This window comes from Bactrocera neohumeralis, chromosome 2 (assembly GCF_024586455.1).
Source record: "Bactrocera neohumeralis isolate Rockhampton chromosome 2, APGP_CSIRO_Bneo_wtdbg2-racon-allhic-juicebox.fasta_v2, whole genome shotgun sequence".
Taxonomy (NCBI): domain Eukaryota; kingdom Metazoa; phylum Arthropoda; class Insecta; order Diptera; family Tephritidae; genus Bactrocera; species Bactrocera neohumeralis.
Window position 1 is genome coordinate 10,027,275 of NC_065919.1, and position 22,905 is coordinate 10,050,179.

At 38.2% G+C, this 22,905-nt stretch overlaps 3 protein-coding genes across 5 annotated transcripts in view; 1 reads left to right on the top strand and 2 right to left on the bottom strand.

The window, feature by feature from the left end:
- LOC126767823 (mucin-5AC) overlaps window positions 1-13,566 on the top strand; it is a 52,736-nt gene extending 39,170 nt beyond the window's left edge. The window contains exons 4-7 of the mRNA XM_050485484.1: window positions 10,402-10,503; window positions 10,599-10,749; window positions 10,891-11,012; window positions 11,137-13,566. Of these exons, the coding sequence (XP_050341441.1) occupies window positions 10,402-10,503; window positions 10,599-10,749; window positions 10,891-11,012; window positions 11,137-12,825 (2,064 nt within the window). The 3' untranslated portion in view covers window positions 12,826-13,566. The remainder of the gene's footprint in view (window positions 1-10,401; window positions 10,504-10,598; window positions 10,750-10,890; window positions 11,013-11,136) is intronic.
- Window positions 13,567-17,335: 3,769 nt separating this feature from the next.
- On the bottom strand, window positions 17,336-22,692 carry LOC126767822 (AP2-associated protein kinase 1). Its single transcript, XM_050485483.1, has 4 exons — window positions 20,830-22,692; window positions 20,675-20,749; window positions 19,778-19,915; window positions 17,336-19,716 (listed from the first exon to the last, which is right to left on the bottom strand). The coding sequence occupies exons 1-4, from the start codon at window positions 22,603-22,605 to the stop codon at window positions 19,417-19,419; spliced, it is 2,289 nt and encodes a 762-aa protein (XP_050341440.1). The 5' UTR covers window positions 22,606-22,692; the 3' UTR covers window positions 17,336-19,416.
- The window catches only part of LOC126767817 (putative leucine-rich repeat-containing protein DDB_G0290503), a 139,421-nt gene continuing 139,129 nt past the window's right edge, over window positions 22,614-22,905 (bottom strand). For all 3 annotated transcript variants that reach the window (XM_050485468.1, XM_050485469.1, XM_050485467.1), the window contains one exon: window positions 22,614-22,712. In XM_050485468.1, the coding sequence (XP_050341425.1) occupies window positions 22,659-22,712 (54 nt within the window). In that variant the 3' untranslated portion in view covers window positions 22,614-22,658. The remainder of the gene's footprint in view (window positions 22,713-22,905) is intronic.

The window sequence follows — 22,905 nt, forward strand, 5'->3', positions numbered from 1 at the left end:
GATAGGAAGTACACAAAATTCTTAACGGCACTCGATAAAAGAGACTGTGGGAGCAAAATGAAAATACTAACTATAAATAGGAATACTAACTACACACGACCGCAAGATGGGGCTGACAGAATGAGAAGCCTGCAGGAAATGGCTAGAGCAGGGCATCAAGGAAACAATGGAGCCTCTCTTGTGTACTTGTCCCGCATTGGCTAGACTACGCAGTAAGCATCTGGAGGTCCTCACAGTATGACACACTAGAGGAGTTATCAACAATGAGGCCGCCTAGTCTGTTAAAATTCACGTCAAACGCATTCATCCTAAACAATGATTACTCCTCTTGGACTTAGCAAGTGAACTCCAACTGGTATCGCAAAGAACCAAACTGGTCTACGCGTGGCTTATTGGTCTACCGGTTTAACCTAACCTTACCTAACCCGGCTGAGAAAAAGCTTTAACAAATATGTTGGAGAGGATCAGTAGTATATAATCCGGGGTTGTTCCTATAGATGGCTAGGAAAATTGGCTGTAATCTTCACGTAAATGTTAACGGGCGCCTTATTTTCAGTCTGTATGTAAATATGTAAAAATAGTTTTTCTTTTTCCCGAAAAAAGAAACTATTAAATAATGCCATTTAAACTGTTTTTATGCATAATAATATTCGTAGTATTTATGTAGATGTCGTAAAATGTCAAACGGCAAGCACTTTGCAATTCCCTTCACTTTCACAAAATACCACGAACACAACAAGAGCTCTGCGGCGCCATCGAGTACTCAGAATTAAGGCAAATACTTGCCAGCTATAAAGTATAGTAAAAGTCAAATGAGAATATTTATGCTTATTTTTTTATTTTTTAATTAATTTTTTTGTTAATTTTTTTTTTTTTTAATTTTTGGTTAGCTGTTGCGGCAGCTGATTGCCGTATTGTAGATCTAGCGCAACAACTCGCTTTTTGATGCCTTAAATGTCAACGATTTTGTCTTATTTTGAGTCTAAGTTGCTGTTGGTGTGCAAATACATTTTTTGCAAATTAACATTCCTAACGCTTAGCAAATCACTTTTGGTCGCTTAAGACTTACAGCATTCCTCGCACTAAATCTGCATAAGAATGCCAATCCTGTGTCATGTGATTTTTCAATAAACAACTCATATCCATATAACCAGCAGAAGTAAATCTATTAAATGTATTAACTCAGGCTGAAAAATGGCCGTGGAATTAATAACCGTGAAATCATATTTTAAAAAACCAACTGGTTTCATACGAACAACTTTTGATTCTTTCGCCTAACGCCGCCTCTGCACTATCGAGTTGGATTAAATTATTATAATCTTTAAAGCTTTGATGAGTCAAAGTCTCTTCTTTCTTCAGTGTTAATATAGCACTTTTTTCTAAGATAGTATTATTGGACCGGTGAACAATGACTCATCAGCATATGCTTAACGGTGTTTAAAACAAGATACATAATAAAAATGTTCCCTTAGATTATTTAAGGTACCTTACATAACATTACCGATCATATGGAGTAAAGTCACCGGGTTGTTATATAGTATGTTTGTTATATCCGCCCAATTTTTTCCATTTTAGGCACAAAGAAACACTGTTATCAGTTAAATTTGTTCTCTTATTTTTATTAAGATATAAATATGCGGTATAAATTCACCTGGAAGTTCCAAAATCGTTGCGTTAAGTATACGGGCTAAAGGAAGTACTGGCCCGATTCAACCCATTTTCGACACACAGTTAATTTTTGGACAATTTATGGTCATAAGATGGCATACTTCAAAGGAATTATTATTATTCTTCTTTATTGGCGTTGACAGCGCTTACGGGGTTATAGCTGAGTTTACAACAGCGTGTCAGTCGTTTTTCATTTTCGCTTTTTGGCGCCAATTGGATATTACAAGTGTAGTCAGGTCCTTCTCCTCCTGGTATTTCCAACGGTGTGGAGGTCTTCCTCTTCCTCTGCTTCCCCGACGAAGTAGCATCTGTTGGCAAGAGTTATTCTGTGTTAGATTTCGAGGCTGACATTGTTGTTGGTGTTAATACTGGTTCCAAGATAGACGAAATTATCTACGACTTCGAAGTTATGACTGTCAACAGTGACGTGGGAGCCGAGTCGCGAGTGCGACGACTGTTTGTTTGATGACAGGAGATATTTCGTCGTGCCTACCATTCATTACCAGACCCATTTGCTTCACTTTCTTATCCAGTCTGGAGAAAGCGCGGTTGTTATGGCCAATGATATCGATGTCCTCGGCGTACGCCAGCAGTTGTACACTCTTTTAGAAGACTGCACCTTCTCTATTCAGCTCTACAGCTCGAATTATTTTCGCCAGGAGAAAATTGAAGCAGTCGCACAATAGGGGATCGACTTGTCTGAAACCTCATTTGGTATCGAACGGCTCGAAGCGGTCCTTCCCGATCCTGACGGAGATTTTGGTATTGCTCAACGTTAGTTTATGCAGCCGTATTAGTTTTGCGGGGTTACCAAATTCAGACATCTCTGCATAAAAGCAGCGCCTTTTCGTGCTGTCAAAAGCAGCTTTGAAATCGACGAAGAGGTGATGTGTGTCGATCCTGTCTTAACGGCTCATTTTCAAGGTTTGAATATCTGGTCAGTTGTTGAGTTCGAGCAGTACTAATGTACAAATTGTATACCTATTGAAATTTTCATATATTTATGTCCGACAACAACAAATGATCCTACACAACTTTGTCAACACAAACGCTCTTCCATTACATATGTACATACATGCTTGGTCAATAAACTCATCATGCGGCTCCGATAACAAATATTGTGTTTTCTTTTGGATTCCATACATGCAAATCTGAAAACTTACGTAACCATAAAAATATGATTTTTTAAGTTTGCACGCTCAACCCCCCTAAACAAAATGTGGCCAGTAAGGGAAGCCATTAACAACCTTTCAGTGTCAAATGGCCCATTAAGTAATCAAAAACAATGAGAGTCGTACTTCATGAACCCAAAGACTCGTTAAGCTTCGGCTGCAGCGTGCACTTAAACGATTTGAGAATGTCATTAAAGCTGCTGTTTAGCCAACGGTTTTTGCATATTCGAAATTTTAATTATGCAGTGGACGTTAAGAGGTACTCGTAAAGCCAACAGCCCAACAGGTGAACAGCTGAGCTGCATAGGCGGGACAATGCGATAAGACGAAATCGGAAAATACTTCTGTGCGGTATTTGTGTGCGAATGTAATGAAAATGCATTTGCATCGTTGCGACAGCCAACGCTGAACTGTAAACATAAAAGCTGTCAAGAATGCTAGCGAGTGTCTGTACAGATGTGTGTGTGTGTGGATCAGTGGAATGCGAATGCGAAGGATCTTTAATGCATGGGACAGTACATTGTCCAGTAGTTTATATTGTATGTGGAATCAATGATCATTCTTCAGCATGTACTGACATGTGTGTATGTGTGTGAGTGCAAGTGGGTAGCCTCTTCAAATGCATGACTAATTGACAAATTAACACGACAAAGTCTACATGCTATAAGGCAAAAACTCACTGGTTATTTGCATATGGATTTGTACACACACACGCGCATCCAAGAAAATATACATACATATTTATGCTTGTGTATACAGCGCTGCCTTGTACCAAGTCGTTGACATACTAATTCAACGATGCAGTAAAAATATTGTTATACTAACGATCAATTAGCATCCATTTATATAAATGACCGCTGTAAGGTGAGCGCGCTTTAGTGGATTCCTGTTGGCGGCCTTATTAAGATTTTGATTGTTTGTTTTAAATATTTTCATTTAATACAGACAAACTGTCATATATCAAAAACTGTAAAAAAATATATGTATGTGTCAAGCGGTTATGTCCACTTAAAAGTCAGATTAACGTTTTGCCAAGAGGGCCTGAGAGGGTTTTCTATCACTTTCGCAGCAATTGTCGCCGTATTTCAGTAATAATGCGCTGAACATTTTCTTTCAAGGCGTCCATCGTCTTGGGTTATATGCGTAGACGAGCGACTTCACTTATTACACAAAAAATATTCAAGCAGTGTTAAAGCGCCCGATCTTGGAGGAAACGCCTCGAGAAAATGCGCTCATAAAGAGGTTCCTTCAACAAATTGATTGTTTCGTTGGCTGCGTGACTCATCTTGTTGAAACCAAAGTTCGTCTTCATCAACCAATTCATGTAAGAAGAAGTCTTGAATCATGGCTCTTTAGGGTTTCATATTGATTGTTACAGTATCAATGATTTGAAGATCTAAAGGCGTCTCAACAATAGCTTTTGGATTATCATGATTCCAAAGGCGACAATTTGGTTTATTAACATACCCATTTAATCAAAAGTGAGCTTCATTGCGAACCGAACAATTATTTTTGTAATAAATCGACATGATTTGCAAACGTTGTTCCAGAGTAAGACTGATCACTGTGAAATGGCATATCAGACTAAGTTTAAATCAAGTAACAGCTGTCAAAAAGACCAACTCCAATAAAAAGTGTTGCCTCGTTGAGAACCACACTTCTAAAAAAACATCCGTTATTAAGGACGTTTTACGAAAATTCAAGTCGTTTCGAAGAGATTTGCCTCACCGACTCTGAAAACGGCGTTATGAGAAAAACGTGTTTGAATTTTTGAGAGCCGAGTGCGCTGAGCTACACATTGTTTTACAAATACGCTCATATCTCCGAAACTATTTGTCGCATCACCCTGAAAATTTTGGATAATATTCTCAAACATATAAGACAGGTTAGGTTAGATGGCTGATCAAAGATCGCACATGGACTATATGTAGTCTTTTGTGAGGCAATAAAAAAGAAGAACTTCTGTGTTCGGTACCAGCTTGGTGGTATTGACCTCCAACTCATTTTCCTCCATACAGCTTCTGCAGATGACGTCTGGCAATGGCCCGTTAAAAGCTCCAAAACTAGGCAGAGGCTAGCCTTACTGAGGGCAAAGATATCTTGCGACCGATATTGGGTCAAAAGGCTTTTGCGACAGCGCATGTACCGATGGTGGTCCAGCGCTGGCCAAGCCTCCGCGAAACCCAGTTATCTGATAGACAACTGTAAAACACAAGAGGATATGAGAGCACTGACCTGCTTCCGTTTTCTACCAATAGCGGTTCTAGGGTGCTTTTTCTTGATAGCTCATCAGCTTTACAGTTTTCTGCGATTCTGCTGTGGCTTGGCCCCCAGTCAGAATCCAGTCTTATCATAAAGAAACTCGATGATATTGATAGCGCGGTTAAGCACTCTTTGATTAGTCCTGAACGCACTGTTAATGAGTTCAAGGCTAGTATCGCCGCTCTGCTATCTGAGTGTATGGTCACTTCTCTGAAGGAGGTTGCACTCCGGAGCTGTAAATCTACTGCTATCTTACCTTAATGGTTGCAACCTCGGTCTGGAAGACACTGCAACAGTCAGGAAGTCTGTTAATGAAGTTGATGGAGAGCTCCTGACAGTAACCCCTTCCACCAATCTTTGTCGCAAGCTTTGACCCATCCGCGAAACATATAAGTAGACTCAAACAGTGAAAAGAAAATTTGAATTTTTGAAATAGGCTAGTGATTATAGCCCCTTAAGATAGAGTAAAGTAGTCTTTTCAATGAAATTGCTGTGATTTTTATCTCCCTATGCCCTAAGAGTGTATGTTAGTGGCTTTCTTACTCTATTGATTTAATTAGTTTTTCCAAATTTTTAAGGCTTGACTGTGCCCATATAATACTGCGCATACAAAATATCAGCTTTATTGGAATATATACTTTAAGCTAAATTTTAGAAATAAGATCTGTTACCTAAAAGAAAATTAAGCATAACTTAATGTGTGATATAGATGCATGACTGGCACAGGCTTCTTTATATGTATCCAGGTTTTTGCAGCTCTGATTTTGAAATATTGAGTATGAGAGTCTAAAAAAGTCGATTGGATCGTTGGACACACGACTATAATTCGATGGGATAAGGAAACGGAATCCTAGAAGTCAAATTCAAACAATTGAAAAGCGTTTCCAACCTGATCTGACCAGGTTTCTTGCTTGAAAAGTATTTGAACATTTTAGTTCAATAAATATAGTATTGACTGAGAGTCAGCATGTAACTAGAAAAATTTATGTATGCACGCTAAAAGCAGAATGTGCGAGTATCGAGCAAGAATAAATAACGCCAAAAGCGTTGATAGCAACAAATGAACATACATACTTATGTATGGCATTTATAATACTTCTAGAAGCAATATCATAGTAAGTTCAAGGACACATCTCAGCTATGCGCTGTCTACTTTGCATCTAAGTATTTGTTTATAAAAAATATAAGTATACATTTGTATATATATACGTAGTTATTATTATATTTCTTTGTTTGAGCGATAAACTCAGTCATTTATCAACTTATGTACTCGCAATATAATAGACGAAAGAAGAATTTCCAGAGGCTTGGCCGCACAACGCATTTAATATAGTTGATCGCTCGCCTAACATTCTTCATTTAAGGCGAATGCAAATATGAGATAGCATAAATTACGTCAGTGAAAAATATTCCAATTATTTAATAATAAATTTCAAAATCGCGCGAAAATTTCGCTGAAAGTAAGAGGTTACTGAAAAGGAAAAGTGCAAAACCTTAATTATTTCTACCGAAAAGCTCTCCAATTTGCCCAGCGTGCTCAAAGCCCTTTGCAGTTTCCAAAAAACCCAAATTAACTCGGCGATAGGCAACATTTTGTTAATTGCTAGCTTGTGCCGATCATGTAGAGGCGTGGTAATAATGGCGATTATATTTGCACGCTTCAATTTTTTGTGTGTGCTTGTGCTAAGCCCTTTTTTCACAAGAGGCTTGCTTTTCGAATAGTAATTTATTATATTCATCATATAGTTGGAGAAAAAACTGCATAGTTGTCGAAGTACGTGGGCTGCCTTTTATGTTTCGGGTTTTGGTAACTCTGGTGTTTCAATCTGGCAATCTTACAACTTTAACGAAAAGTTTGACATTCGTGGTGTTGTACATACTCAGAACGTTTAGACGCTATTTGTTTTGTTTACAGTAACTTAAAATATTCATCTCGGCCAAAAAATTTAATTACATGGAACAAATTTTTATTCGATTATGTTTTACAACTTTCGATGTGGATTAACTGCGCAACAATGCATCGCTGAACTTAAGGGGTTACATGGGTTTCCTCAAGCAAAAAAAATTCTTTTCAACACTTTTTTTTATGCTCGTATAAAAAAATAAATATTTTATTAAGATTTTTTATTGTTACAAACATACACTATTAACAAAGAAATATTGAAATTTTTGAAAGAAAATGTTTTAAATTCGGCCATTGCGATGCCATTTTCGGTAACCCCTCGGAAAAAAGATGTGCCCGCGTTGGCAGGATAACTCCTTACAGCATCATCTAAAGTGAAAAAGACGTGTTTTAGTTAAAACCTTAATAAGAACTTGAACAAAAGAAAAAAGAACTGTAAACTGGATTTTTGGCAGATATTTTTACAAAAAAAAAAAATTAAAATTTCAGTGAAAATGTTCGACATTTTTTTTTCAAAGAGTTGTAATCGAAAAAAAACCTCCGTTCAAGTCTTTAAGAATTGTCACTCAAAGACCTGTGTAAAATTTTAAGAAGTTCTTAGCCTAGCTAGCCTTGAGCGCACAAGTTTTCAAGGCCGTATCTCCGAAACTATTACTCGGATCAACTTGAAAATTTAGGACAATATTATAGAGATGTTGTAGAACTTAATAAGACAATAAAAAAGTTCGATATTTTGAAACCCGTAAACCCAGGTAACACCTTAGTTAAATTTTTAGCTATGAAGCCATAAAGAATTTCGTGAAGGTCATCTAAAATTCATCTATTGTTGCTCTATGACTTCGTGATGGATGATAAATCGTAGATTTATGCATACGAGCCCGAAAGTAAACAGCAGGATAGTAGTCATCTGTATGGATGTACTTCCAAGCCTGTTTTTTCGAAAAGCTGAACATGTCGCAACAACGCAAAACAGTAACTTCTGAGTGGTACATTTGTTTGTCAGATGTCTTTTAAGAAATAAGGAAAAACAACCGCCAAAGAGAGATCAATCTTCACTATGACAATGCGAGCTCTCACACATCGACTAAAACAATTATATTTTTGAACCCTCAAACCATCGACTTGATGTGTCATCTACCGTATAGTCCTGACTAGGCACCAATTGACTTCTTTTTATACCCGAACGTAAAAAATAAACTAATGTATCAACGTTTTTCGACACACGAAAAGGCGGTTGACGAGTTCAGTACGAATATTTTGAAGACACCTCCATCAGAGTGGCAAACGCATGCCAAAGTGTATCGATCTTAATGGAGAGTATTTTAAAGAACTAAAAACAACGAAACAACGATTTCGTTGATTAATATTTATTTATGTTCTCTAATCCTAAAATATAAAGCCAACCCTCGTACTAACACTTTTAATTACTTCGTAAACGGATCTTCAAATACAAATTACAATCTGATAAATGGAGAAACTTATAATCGTGAACTTCTCTAAAGGTTTAGCAAAAACGTGCTAAATGTATAGAATAGCTAAAAATTAATAATTACTTGTAATAACGCCCTAATGGAGGGCATCTCAATGTTAAATAAAATAAACTGACTCAGCAAATTTCGAAAAATCTCGCTTCAATTCAACGTGACATTTTGCAATGAACTTCAAAACCTAACATGCCTTAGTTGCTGTGCCATTACACCAAAGCTTTATTTAGGCATTTATCTTTTACAATTAACACATCATAACTGCTAGATAACTGTGTAGGGTTTCACAAGTTGTACGCGGCCACCGAATATTTGATAGGACAGCAGAAATAATTTTTTTTTGGATTGTGGAACCGCTTGTGATTTGCAATCTGTAAACCCGCCCGCTATCGATACGCCAGCAACAAATATGCAGTTGCCTCATCTGCTGCGCGTAATCACCAAAACCCACTTTGCCACACGATACCAGTATACTCACTTGCAACAAAAAACAGACACAAGTCAAGTAACCATACAAAAACAAAGCGGAAAATTTATAAAAAGCTGAAGTTTATTGCCGCTTGTCATGAATGTCGCTTTGACACGCTGTAACCTGCAACGAACAACTTTGTCAGCTACCCGTTCTATTGCGCCACATTTGCTTGCCACAGCGCATCAAATAGTTTCCCCGTCATTCTCTTCGTCGGGCAGCTACTACAACTACTGACTGACACTTTTACCGCCTGACGTTTTTTCCATTTGCCCAGAGTTTATCTTGTTTTTGCCCTCGGCGAAGCTGTTGAGAAAGAGTGGAGTATTGTTGTTGTGGCCGCAGTTGTTTTCGTTGGTCCGCAGCGTCGTAATTTTGCTTGTGATGTATGTCTCCAGCCTTTGCATTTTCTAAGTCAAAATTATATGACCTATGTACATATATACATATGTATATATGTATGTACTTACTAGTGATGTGCGTGTTAGGTCCCGTAAATCCCGCAATTGGACCAGAGCAAGTAAGGAAGCGCTTATTTTGGGTTCCTCACATATTGCCCGATATATGCAGAATAAAGTCACCCGGAAGTTCGAAAATCTTTATATTAGCTATATATCCATTCAATCCATTTTTAACATACAAACATACTATTTTTAGGAAATGCTTCTTCTTCTTCTATTACATATCTCAAATATTGACCGATATTTTAGGTCCAACGCCAACTATAGGTTTTCTTCTTATACGTATATCTCGTACAGCTCTACGTTCCATTGACTCCGGTACTCGCCGTAAAACGGCTTTGTCCCCGATGCTAAAGATAATGTTTCTGGCGTATTTAGTTATTCCTCGGGAGGCATGGTTCGCCTTCTCACTTTAGCTAGCCTTCAAACAGATGTTCTTTGGCTACCCAGAGGATACTTGGTCTAAGGCCGGAAGTCATGAGCTGCTTGAGACATATGTAAAATAATCGTATCTGCCCACTTCCAAGTGAAAGGCACTCAGAGAATTTTCCTCACTTGCGTGAACTTCTACACATGACTCTGTCCTTCAGAGAAGAACGACTGGCGTGCTGTTATAAACTCGGTTATAACCGCGTAAGCGGTATCTACGCCAATAAAGAAGAAAAAGGCGAATTTGTTTGATGTAGATTTGGTGGTTTAGGAGATATGTACATTAAATAGGTTAGGAGACGGGCCACACCTATTTACATATTATATTTAACTTGTTTATATTCAGTTGATACAAACAACCGTTAGGTGAACAAAACTACGTATTTGAAGCAACATGTTGCAAGAGCATACAATTTTTGATTTTCTATAATTTTATAATACTAAAGGAAAATAGAATAGTACATATATTTAATAATCCCACAATTCTGAAGTTTTAAGAGGCGTTGTTAGAGATAGGATATTAACTAAATTTACTGATTTATTGTCTTTTCAGAGTGAAAATGCCATTGGTGCTCATCGTGTATTTGATAAAACATCATTCTCCTGTTCTGGACGGCCATCGGGTTACTACGCAGACGTTGAAACTGGCTGTCAGGTATATATATTACGAGCGTTTCTTGCCTACTACTCTTACCAAGATGACCTATAATTGGCAATTCTAAACGTACTAATCCAAATTTACTTTGGCAGGTGTACCATATGTGCGACGGTTTGGGACGCCAATTCAGCTATTCGTGCCCCAATACGACGCTTTTCCAGCAGCGCATGCTAATCTGCGATCACTGGTATATGGTGAATTGTTCACGCGCAGAAAGCGACTATGCAGCGAATTTACTAATTGGTGAGTATGAAATAGTACGAGCAAATCTAAATTAGATGAGCTAAGACAATAATAACATCGGTTCGCTATTATCGCAGAATATCACAATAAACTTGACTTCCAAATAAAAAGAATTTCACATATTTTTCGTTTTCAATGCAGGACAACGGGATAAGCCGTTTGTGAACGATGAGGAAAACAGTTTGCGTACACCCCGTCCTGACCTCTTGGATCGACCTTATGCACCAGATTACTCTGGAGAATCATTCAGAGATCAGTACAAGGTTTGTAGAAATAACTCCAAATTCTCAGAGTTTTTGTGTCGCTTTTGTCTCTTTTTAAATTCAAAGGACAATTGTGGTACCCTTAACAATGTCTTTCTCACCTGTTTTTTTATATTTTCTATAGCAACTTCCGGCGATCCAAAATCAAATACAAATTGGCGATACTCCAAAAATACAGGACAAATTCAGTGCTGTCACACAGTCGACACCGGGTCAGCAACACTGGAAAATACCATCACCGAGCCGCACTATACTGCCACCAGCCTACGAAGCACAGATCTCGGACGACAGCACTTCGCAAGCAAATAGTGGAAACGTACAATTTGTGCCCAAAACGCAACCAGCACCGCCAACCGTAGCAAAGACATCAGGTCGTGGCCTGTCAAACAATCGCTTCAACAGCGCAGCGCTACATCAGCGCGGTCAATCGGGTGAGCACGAGGACTTAGGTACGAGTCACAGTACTCGTTATAATACATCAGCTGATTTGAACTCTGCTGAGCAACCGAACAGAAAAGCGGCAAGTTTCCTTAATAAGGACAACGTTAAAAGTACGATTACTTTGACAACGCCTACAGTTACAACAACTCCATCTACTACCACAACAAGAGCCGCAACCAGCACTACCACTAGTACTGTAGTTACGACAAATTTACCTTATAAAGTACCATCTAAGGTGTACGAGCCGCCATTCCTGTATCCAATTTATAATGAAAACGACACTGTGAGCACAAGGACATCACTACGCACTTCGCCTGCCACACCCTTCACAACCTCCCCAGCTCTGAACAAGTTTACATCCACAACTCCCATACCAGCGCCAAACCGGCCAACAACGCTGGCGGGCAAACCTTTCACCGTATCAAACGGTGGTGTTACCACAAAAGCACCCAATATTGGTGGACGTAGCCAGAATAATTTAATTCAAACTAGTTTCGGTCAAAGTTCCAAAGATATACGCACTCCTACGCCAGCGCAAGGCTTTAAGCCGCCTACACCTCGTCCACCTGTAACTACAACCACAGGCGCGCCAAAAAGCTTGGAGAACTCTCCTTTTGACTATAGTATTCCTACCACAAATCGTCTTCATTTGCCTACACCTTTCATAAATACGTCGGACGCGACCGGAGCCCAAGTCATCAAACCGCCAGCGAAACAACTTCTGCCCCCACATCAAGAGTTTGTGCAACATGACATTGCTACCACACAGGGGCCGCCCATCTACTATGAGTGGAAAATGCCGTCAAATGGACTTGAACCACCGAAATTGGATCCGCCAATTGGTGTGGATGGACGCGAATATCCCGAAGCGACATTCGATTACAATGCCATCAGTGGCGCCAGCGATAATACAAACGCGGCCGAGCATAAGCAAATCTCGAATATCAATGCTGCGCCACCAACAAAAGCGCCGGGTGAAAATAATCCAACCGCACGTACGCCTATTTCGCGCTCCATCAAAGAGACGGGACAGCCAAATAGCGTACACCGTGTAAATGCCGAAAAGCCGAAGTCGGCAAATACATTGGTGGTCGCAACAGATCGCTCCGACACAATAGCCGTTCCAGCTTCGGATATCACACAGTTGCGCAAAGACTACTCGGTGCCCGAATATCTATTTCCTTTAGAACCGTTGGGCCGTACTGGCTATTTGTCGACGGATGCGTACAACTCATTTCTACTAAAGATACCTGAACATGGCGACGATGAGCCGGAAGATCACAGACATTGGTTCGGCGAGAATCCTAAATGTCCCGAGTGTCATCCGTCTTTTGTAGTGCCCGGTACTTGCGAACCCTGTATACGGAGGTAGATGGGTGCAAACGCTGAGGCCTTGGATCCAACGGGCATTTAGTATTTACACGAATTCAAAGTTTAGCACAATAAATAAATGACAATTCTCTTCTTTAGTTTCATTGCCTTGCTCTTTACTGTAGTTTTACGAATACAGAGTTGCATTTGCAGCATATATAGAGCTCCTAATTTGTAATTAAATTAAGATAGGGAGCGAAGCCAAGCGTGAGCCATTAGCTATACTACACACATACACATGCGAGTACATATATTTTACATATATTTTAATATAAGTATATATGTATATAATTTTTATAACCGTTATAATTGTAAATGGCTGCTACTATATCATGAACAATACCTGTTATATAAATTAGTTAAGTAGGATGCATATTGCTACTGCTCGTGCCTGCATTTTTCGCCTCCTTTTCACTGATATCCATATACTCGTATAAGTACAAGTGAGCGATTATTTAATATTGATTAGTGGTCACTTGCCTTTTCATTCAATCATCTAAAATAGTCGCAACAGATTTTCCCTGGAAGCATTCAAAAAACAATGGCTTCCATCAATAATACAAAAATCCTCACAATTTTTCTCTTCCAATTCATTCTTATTTGTGCTTCACTTATAGGTTTATAAGTAATCTAAACATAGTTTTATTACAGTAAATGTTAGGTTAAGTTTGTAATATATATCAACCCCTCATATATTCGTACGAATGTTATTGAATAAAACGTAAATTAAAAAATAGAAAAATCCCTTTTTTGTTTTGTAAAAGTTTACAGATACAACAATATTTCTGTGAATTTTGCTGCAACATCTTCAATAGTTTTTCAAAACTTCGGAACGGAATGTCATGGTACTCAAAGCTTCGGTGATCACATTTTCTCTAGTGTCCACAACATGGATTGCTACATCTCGAATCAGGAAAGTTTTCCATCATTTTATTTCAAAATATTGGCGACTTGGAAATTTCGAGAAATGTCAAATTGAAATGGCCGCCAAGATCATGCAATTTAAAGCCTCTAGATGATTTTTTCCGGGGGTATGTTAAATCAAAAGTTTACGGAAATCACCCAACAACGCTCGAGGAGCTCGAAGACAACATTCAATGTACTATAGCTGAAATTCCAGGGAAAATACTGGTATAAAAGGGTGGAAATATAATTTTTTTAATGTAAAATATAGCTTTGCCAAACCTCGGCTTTGATCTAGGCAAGTTGCAATGCCATGTAATGTTCAAATACACTCGAACTTAGCCCTTTCTTGCTTGTTTATGTTTGTATTTCGAAGCAAACCAATTTTTCGGCTTCCACGTAAGAATCGAAGAGCTGCTCAGCCAATGCGTGACCCATTGATGAAAACAAATGGTATTCGGAAGGGGCCAAGTCTGGTGAATATCGGGGGTGTGGTAGGAGCTCCCAGCCAAGTACTTAAATTGTAACCTGAAACGACTTTGCTTTGTGTGCAAGTGCATTGTCGTGCAACAAAATAACTTTACCATGTCTTTTGGCCCATTCTGGTAATTTTTCGATCAATAAATGGTTCAAATTGATCATTTGTTGCCTGTAGCGATTATAATTAAGAGTTTCACCAGGTTTTAGAAGCTCTTGATATCCCAAACCCTTCTGATCTCAGCAAACACAGAGTATTACTTTTTTACCGAATCGATCTGTTTTTGCAGTCGATGTTGATGGTTGTCCCGGATTAACCTATGATTTTCTCCGTTTAGGATTCATCATTCATCCATTTTTTATCGCCTGTGACAATTCGATGAAAAAGCTGACTTTCTTTCGTGTATTTGAAGCAAATTTTCACAAGTTTTTCGGTTTTACATTTCTCTTTCATTAAATTCATGTGCCATCAATTTTGCACACTTTAGAATCTTTCCCGTTCTGAAAGCTCATTCAAACGGTCTTAAATTGTTTCCCGTGCAACATTTAACAGGCTGCCATGTGCTTTCGACTCAAAGTATCATCTCCATCCAATATTGCTTGTAGTTCAGGGCCTTCATACATTTTTGGTGGTCTTCCACATTTTTCATTTCTCACATCAAAATCATTATGTCAGAAACGTTGAAACCACATTTTGCCTGTTGCTTCTGATTCGAGATGATTTCCACAAGAAAGCCTAGTATCGGTCAATTGGACATCATCTGACAACGCGTATGAAGCAAAGCAGGCTCAACAGATGCAAGCGGCTACTAAAGAAGTGGCACTCGGTCTACGGACATAAAAGTACCTTTTGTAGAGATGTTGAGGAAGTTTTTTCTTAATAAACAAACTGACGCAATAGCCTCCCAAGATGCCAAATATTACTTAAAAGAATCAACTACTGTAATGGTTCGGAACGAGGTCTCCTGAAAAGACGTTTTACCTCTTCACTTCTGAAAAACGTGGTTAAAAATGGGGCAAAGTGTACAGTGGCTTTAGCAACAACTTCAGCGCAATACTTTTTCAAGGGATGTTTTTCTGCAATTCTGCTCCCCTTTATCTACCTACCTGAAAACAATTTTCTGATTTCGCAGCAGTCGATGTTCGAACAAAAGTTAAGAATTTTTTACAAAATATCTTCGATAGAGAGTATATAAAATTTCGAACAAAAAGCCACAAAAATTTGAAGTTCTAAAAACTTTGATTCCAATACCGGTTTTTGAGGAAATTGATAGTAAATTTACAAGACATATTAAAAACCATGGAACAAAGTTTTGCTTATTTTCGCCCTAATAAATCCTGTTTATGTAGGCAAATATATATGGGAAAAGCCGATTACAAATCGAAAATATTTGCTTTTTTAAGTTATAGCCATTTTTGACGGTTTTTCGAGAGTGTACATAATGTCGGTTTAGGCTTTTTATAAAAATTTTGAAAAAAAATTTGTTCCATATTTTTCTGAATATTAAAAAGTAGTTAATGATCAACACGTCAATAAAATAAAGAAATTGGTGCTTGAAAATTGAGCATTAACAATCAGAGATCTTGGTTGACATCTTTGGAATATTGGAAGAATCAGTGGAAACCAATTTGAAAGATCATTTGGGCCTAAGAAAAGTGAAAGCACGATTGGTTCCAAAATTGCCAAGTTTTTCGAAATCTAGGACGCGTTAACGTCTGTGAAACAATGCTTTCCGACTACCAGGATGTCATGAAACATATTATTACTGGCGATAAGTCTTTGATCTATGCTATTAACCCGCAAACAGACATTCAATCGGCCGAATATCGTGGTATAGGTGAGCCGAAGACGAAAAAAAAAAACGTCAAAGCAGGTCAAAAATCATAAAACGTATACTGATAATAATACGAGAGCTTCTTCGAAAGAACAAGGAGAATGTTTTCATCAAGATATAAAGGAATTTGAGAGATGTTACCAATGCCAATACACTAAAAGCATTATAGGCGCTATATTTGGTTTCGTAATAAGACAAACTTCAACGGAACAAGACAAGGAGGAAACTCTATTTTAAAATATATCCTATAAGAATGAATTTTAAATGAATGTTCTGTAGCTTTTAGTAAATTATTTAGTTGTACAATTTTTGGGAATTTTTATTCGGTTGAATTTTTCCATTTTTTATGTATAAAAGCTAATGCAGAACTTTTTTATTCTTATTGTTATTTGAATATGCAAAAGCAACAAAAATATGATATGTGCATTCTGTCAAAAAAGTACCCGGAAATTGTAAATAAAACGAAAAATATTTACTAATTCAACAATATTTATTTTTTCTAGTCATCGAAACACTTTTCAAAAGCACTTTTGGTGACGGCTTTCAACTCCTTCAGCGAATTTTGTTTTACCTCTTTCCGGAGTTCCATTCCGATGATTGTTGATTGTAGTTCGAACGATCAATCATGTCCAAAGAGATTTGTTTATGGCATTCTTTTTGAAAAAAATTCAGCTTTATCGGGACGAGTCGAGCAAGAACGCGTTTCATACCCAAAAAAATACACCAAAACCATTCGAACGGACTCGCGAGAGATGTCGACCTCTCTTGCCAGCTCGATAACACTTACCTCACGATTTCCAAGCAACATATGATTCACTTTTTTAATATTTTCATCAGTTGAAGAGGGTCGTCCAGAACGAGACATGTTTCAAATAACTCTCGACCGTCTTTGCAGGCTTTGATAAAACTGAATCACCGACAGCATTCTCCAACATGCCGCACACGAAATTTGGTTAGAAATACAAAAGTTGGGACAAATTCTTTCTTCCATATTTTTATTCATTATAAAAATCGCAACACACGAGTGAGGTGTACCGACTTAAGCGCCTGCTGTAAACAAACTGGTTGACATAGCTCGCTCATATTTGGCACAGTAATTAAGGACAGTACTATCGACTTAGCGACATACATTCTTTTAAATATTATTTATCCGGGGTATTTAATTACAATTTCCGGGTACTTTTTTGTCACAATATTTAGCCAGTGCTTCACAATATTGCTGACCAGTGTTATTTCCAACCTGCTGAAAATCTGTCAATACAAAATTCGCACAAACCCAATTGAAACACAGTGTCGTTTGTATATGAGTATATCAAGGAAGATATAAATTTATTAAAATATTTTTTCATTAACTGGTTATTTTTTTTTTTTGGAAATTAATCCTTTTTAAAAAATCAAAACAATTTAAAATTATATATTTGCTTTTCGCTACACAAATACGTATTTATATGGTAAACATTTCCATGTGTGTGTATGTATGTATGTATTTTGTAACATGCAAAAACATACGCTAGACAATTTTATTTGAAAAATATGGGTGTTTCTACATGTGTGTTGAATGTTTTTACAATTAACTACAATGTAATATTAATATTTTTTTGTTTTTGTTTTTGCTTTATAAATTCAATTCACTTACGTGCTTTACACTTAACAAGGCAATAAGATGCGTCTACAATATACATATATAAATTGCATCGTTCAGGTATACTCGTATTGAGTGGTTAACACCAAATTGATTAGCGTTTAAAATAAATGTAAATGTTAAGGCAAAAGCGCTTTGTGTGAAGCACAAACAGCGACGCAACATAACGTTTTTCTTTAAGCCACCGATTAGGACTTCATTTTTGCCGCAATGAGCATGCGAAGTGTTGGTGTATTTACAAATTCATGAAGTTGGTGCTTGATTGTAGGCGAATGAGGAAAGTGTGGGAAAATGGCAGCAACGAGAGTACGTAAATTAGCACTTAAAAATGCAATTTTTATTTTGAAGCCATTTTTATTTCAAAACAACTTTTATTTTAAACCAAGTTTGGTTCAAATGAAGTGTAATCAATTAATAGTTAGATAATAGTAAATAAATAGTAAATTCGTTAGAGTTTATGGTTTTAACGCCGCCATTTGCATGCGAAAAGTGTTGCCAGCGCGTTGAACATTGTTTTTGTGGAATTTATTAGCATCTTCAATGATTTTTATTTAATGAAAAAATATTACTAACTTAAAATGTATAAATAAATGAAAAAAAACTTGGCTTTAATTCGCATTAATCTTAGCTACGAAACATTTGTGATATTCAGTTTGTGTTTGGTTTCTGCGTCTGTTTGTACAATACGCGCATTAAGCAATAAATAAAAATAAAATAAAACTAAATGTGTATGAACTCATTGCAGTTTTGTGAGATTTCTCCGCTTTACATCATTAAAATTAATTTTAAGGCACTTTTTTTTTTAACTTCGACTAACATTAAAATTTTATTTATCAAGACGTACACATACAGTTACATATAGTACATTACACTACTTCGGCCACGCATCTGAGACGCCGTACATTTATGCCTGATTACACTCAGTTATTTGCATGCGTCTGTACCGAACGCACGTGCTAAATAGCAACAACACAAGCAACCTATTGCTTTTCATAATGGTTGAACGCAGGGCAAACGTTCGCTTTGTGAAGGCCCTCCTACCGACTTCGCTTGGTACAAACTCACTGCTGAAACATGCTAACTACATATTTTGGCTAATGGATCGAATGGATCAGTAGCGAATTTGCACAAACCGAAGTCTAGACAATTGTTGCGAATAGTAATTATACACACTTCTTTTTTGTATTTTCGACATTTTTTGAAGTTTTTTCGTTCATTTTCTTCCTTTAAATTTTTTAATATCTGGCATGCGAATTCTATAGTGCATTGTCCTTTTCAATGAATCGAGCCGTTGTCTGCTAAGACGTCTCCTAATTACTAACGGCAATTTCCATACATATATACTTATGTATTTATTTGTATATACATATATATATTTAGATATTATTTCCTTGCGCCCAATTGCGAATTTGTGATTTTTTAGTTTTAACTTTTAATTTTCACTGACTAGCATTTCACGTCATTCTATTTTTAAATTTTAACGGGAACCTTAAATTTTAAAAATCCCCCTATTTTTCGCGTTTGTGTTGTTTTTGTTTTTGTGTTATTATTATTATTTTTTTCTTTTTGGATATATATTCCATGCAGCTTTTGCTACGTTCCAAAATATGCGCGCCCTTCATCCTTTCCAACTTCGTAAACACCGTTATTAATTGTTTTGTTCGTTACTAAATTTTTAGTTGCCAGCAAACATCGCACAAAGCCACGCGCACATAACCACCGCAAAATGTGTGCTTCAAAGGTTGTGGCGATTGATCGGCGTTCCCTCCCTTTTCTCACAAGGATCGTATAAATAAATGCTGGGCACCCAGAGTGCCGAAGGTGGCACGTTCGCTTTGTCCATTTTATCGGCATCGCCCTTACGCATCAACTCCTTGCACTTGTTCTCCATGTTGTCACCGCAGCTGCAGTCGCTTTGCTTCGGCTGTGCAACTAGCACTATCTTGTGCGCCTTCGTGACATCGACATCGCAAATCACAGCCGCTTCGTGATTACAGTGGAAATAACGATTCGTTAAATAACCGTCGACGTAGATCTGCGCACAGTGAGAGTAGTTATGAGTATGATTTATTTGATTCTATAAAATGTTACTCTACCTCATAGCCGCCAATTCCACAGCAGTCGTGGATCACCCATTTGACGTATAGCGAAGAGATGCCTAGGTCGGAGACTTCTGTGATTGTAACGGGGAAGCTTTGACGCGGGCAGATCCTACCACGTGTAGGTGTCGTATTCTAAAATATAAATAAATATGAAATACAAAACAAACAACAATACATTTGTTGCAAAAAAAAAATTTACAATGGAATTTAATCAATAAGAATTTAAGGAGTTACATGGGTTTATGGGTTTTAAAAAATCGATTTTTTTGTTGTCTTATTAAATTCTACAACACCACTAGAATATTGTTCTAACTTTTCGAGTTTATCCGAGTAACAGTTTCGAAGATAGAGCTTTTAGAGCTTGTTCGAAGCTAGTTAGGCTAAATGACTTTAAACGAGTTTTTCTCGAAACTGTGTTTTTGAAGTCGGTAGACAAGATTTCTCGAGAACTATTCAAAAGATCTTCATGAAATTTTACACAGGTCTTTGAGATACAATTCGTCTTTCCGTCGTCCAAGTTCTAGGTTAAGGTTTTAACCAAAACACGTATTTTTTCTCTTTAGATGATCCTGTTAGGAGTTATCCTGCCAACTTGGGTGTATCCTTTTTACGAGAGCACCGAAAATGGTGTCGCAAAGGCCGAGTTGAAAATAGTTTTTTCGAAAGATTTCAGATTTTCGTTGTTAATAGTGTTTGTTTGTAACATTAAAAAATTCTAATAAAATATTTCATTTTTTATGTGAGCAAAAAATTGTTGAATAAAGACTGTTTTTTTACCCGAGGAAACCCATGCAACCCCTAAATAGATGACCGACTCGTACTCGTGTACGCGTTTGCAATGGAGAGGTCATTGTTTAAACCTCTTCGATTGCTCTGTTCATAAGTAATTACCTGTTCGGCATTTTTCTTGCGTCGCGCTTGCTCCATGGCATCCAGATCCATTATAATGGAATCGATAAAAAATCGCTGTCAAATAAAATATACACATATCATATATATGGGCTTAAAAACAGTTTCAATTGCGTATTTAGGTATTTCGTACGTACCAGCTCACTACAACTGCATTGGTCCTTCGCCTGATTCTGAGTTGCAATGGTGGAACAGTTTTGTTTATCACGCATCGCCTGGCAATGGCAGCAGCTGCATTCGGTACAATCACTTTTCGTTTTGTTCGTTTGGTTCGTACGCTGACTGGCAGTGGCGGATGGTGCGGCGGAGACATGAGTTTGGGATTGACTCGGTTCTGTGACTATTCCAGTATCATCGGCGTCTATGCATTCGCATTCTTCGTCATCAGGCATGGCAGTCGGTTGGTAGAAGCCGTGTACCGGACAAAGGCATGGCTGCTTACAGGTGCATTCTTCAGGGCAACCCTTGCCACATACAATCGGACTAATATCAAAAGTTGCGCCTGCACCATATCGACTATCTTCCTCGCAAGGCTGACTAGACGGTTCAGTGCGATTTTTGGGGTCTGCAGCGAGCGCAAGTGTCGCTATCTCTTCGATTAGCTCCAGATCTCCTATGCAACTGCAGGGCATGCCCTTGGTGCCGCAATAGCCTTCAGCATTCTTTTCGCCAACCTTTACCTTCTTCAAAGACTTTGTCGGCGCTTCGGATCCAGCAGTGATTTGCATCTTCTGCGGCGGTGGGATCGCCACATTAGACAAAGGTACACATGGTGAGCAAGGTGCACAAGTTAGCAAATTTGGTGTGATTATCAGATTACATGGCAACTGTAGTGGTATATTAACAGGCTGACCTACAGGTTGTGGCTCAGACATTTCCGAATGCGCAATCGATTGATTTGGACTGGTACCTTTACGGCTTGGTGTGAATGTTATTTTAAAACCGGAATTGAATGGACCATTATCGGCCATCGATTCTTCAGAACCAAGTGCGCCGATATTGCGCATTTTTGTTGTTGCAACGCCACAACCGCAGCCAGTACCGTTCTCGTCACCCTGATTGATTAACTGTACGACTTCGCGAAGCAACTGAAGTATTGCTACATTTCGTGGAGGGTTCGCGTTCGCGTTCGCGCTCGCCTTGGTCTTATTCTCTTGTGTTGATGGCGAGCATTCGCAGTCTGCAAAACGATTCTTTGTTTTACTGCCACTTTTAGCTTTTCCTTTCACCGCTGCCGATGGCATGCAATCATCCCGATCTGAAGATGCCGAACTCAGAGAATAGAACTCTTCCTCACTCAAGTTATTTCTACCGCTATAATTTGACGATGCCATGCCACTTGGTAAACGTATTTCATAGGACGGCCTTGCCGGTGGATGTGCCGAGGATATCGAAATTTCAAATGGACAGCGACAGCTCAGCTGGCCACCTGATTCAGATGTCGAGCGAATGCAATAGGCTTTGCTGAAAAGACCGGCTGTTGTTACAGTAGAAGCTTGCGAATTTTGCGAATCTTGTTGACTGGATTTGCTAGCCGAAGCCTGCTCCACAGGCTGTTGATTTAAGCAGTTTACAAACTGCTGCAATTGTTGTTGTTGTTGCTGATACAACTGAATTTGCTGCTGTTGTTGTTGTTGTTGTTGAAGTGATGACTTCTGCTGTTGGTGCAATTGTTGTATTTGCTGCTGCTGCGGCGTTGCATGTGGCGGCTGTGGTGTTGACTGCGGAGGCTGCGGCGGCTGCGGCGGCGGATATGCGGATTGATGATGTTGGTTTGGCTGTTGGAAAGTACGCTGACAGGAACATTGCACCGGAGTTAACGGCTGCTCAGCTGTTGTTGGCTGATTACTGATAGTGGATATGGGTGTTTCCATAATTACCCGATAATTAGACGGATAGTTGATGCAGGACATCGCTGCGTTCTGTGCATGGGGTTCTATACGTAGTTGGATGGTTTGGGTGCCGCTTAAATGTGCGTTATCTCGGTGAGTATCAGTTTGGGAGCACTTCTCTGCAGTGCCTAAAAACGGAAAAGAAATACAAAAGACAAGTCGCCAAAAAACGTAAATTAGATAACAGAAAATATTTCGACAAAATCTACGAATTGTTTCAATAATTTTAATTTCAAAATTTCGTCCGAGCTTGTCAAAGAAAAAAACAAAAGGTAGTTGTAATAATCGAAAATGGTTTAGAGGGGTGTAAATTATTTCGAT

What these genes read in the sequence shown, in the direction of transcription:
- LOC126767822 (XM_050485483.1), bottom strand. Translation starts at nt 22,605, where the DNA reads ATGTCCTGCATCAACTATCCGTCTAATTATCGGGTAATTATGGAAACA. An exon ending in GCAAGAAAAATGCCGAACAG is followed by an intron (nt 19,916 to 20,674) that starts GTAATTACTTAT and finishes TTTATATTTTAG; the next exon opens with AATACGACACCTACACGTGG. An exon ending in GTGGAATTGGCGGCTATGAG is followed by an intron (nt 19,717 to 19,777) that starts GTAGAGTAACAT and finishes CACTGTGCGCAG; the next exon opens with ATCTACGTCGACGGTTATTT.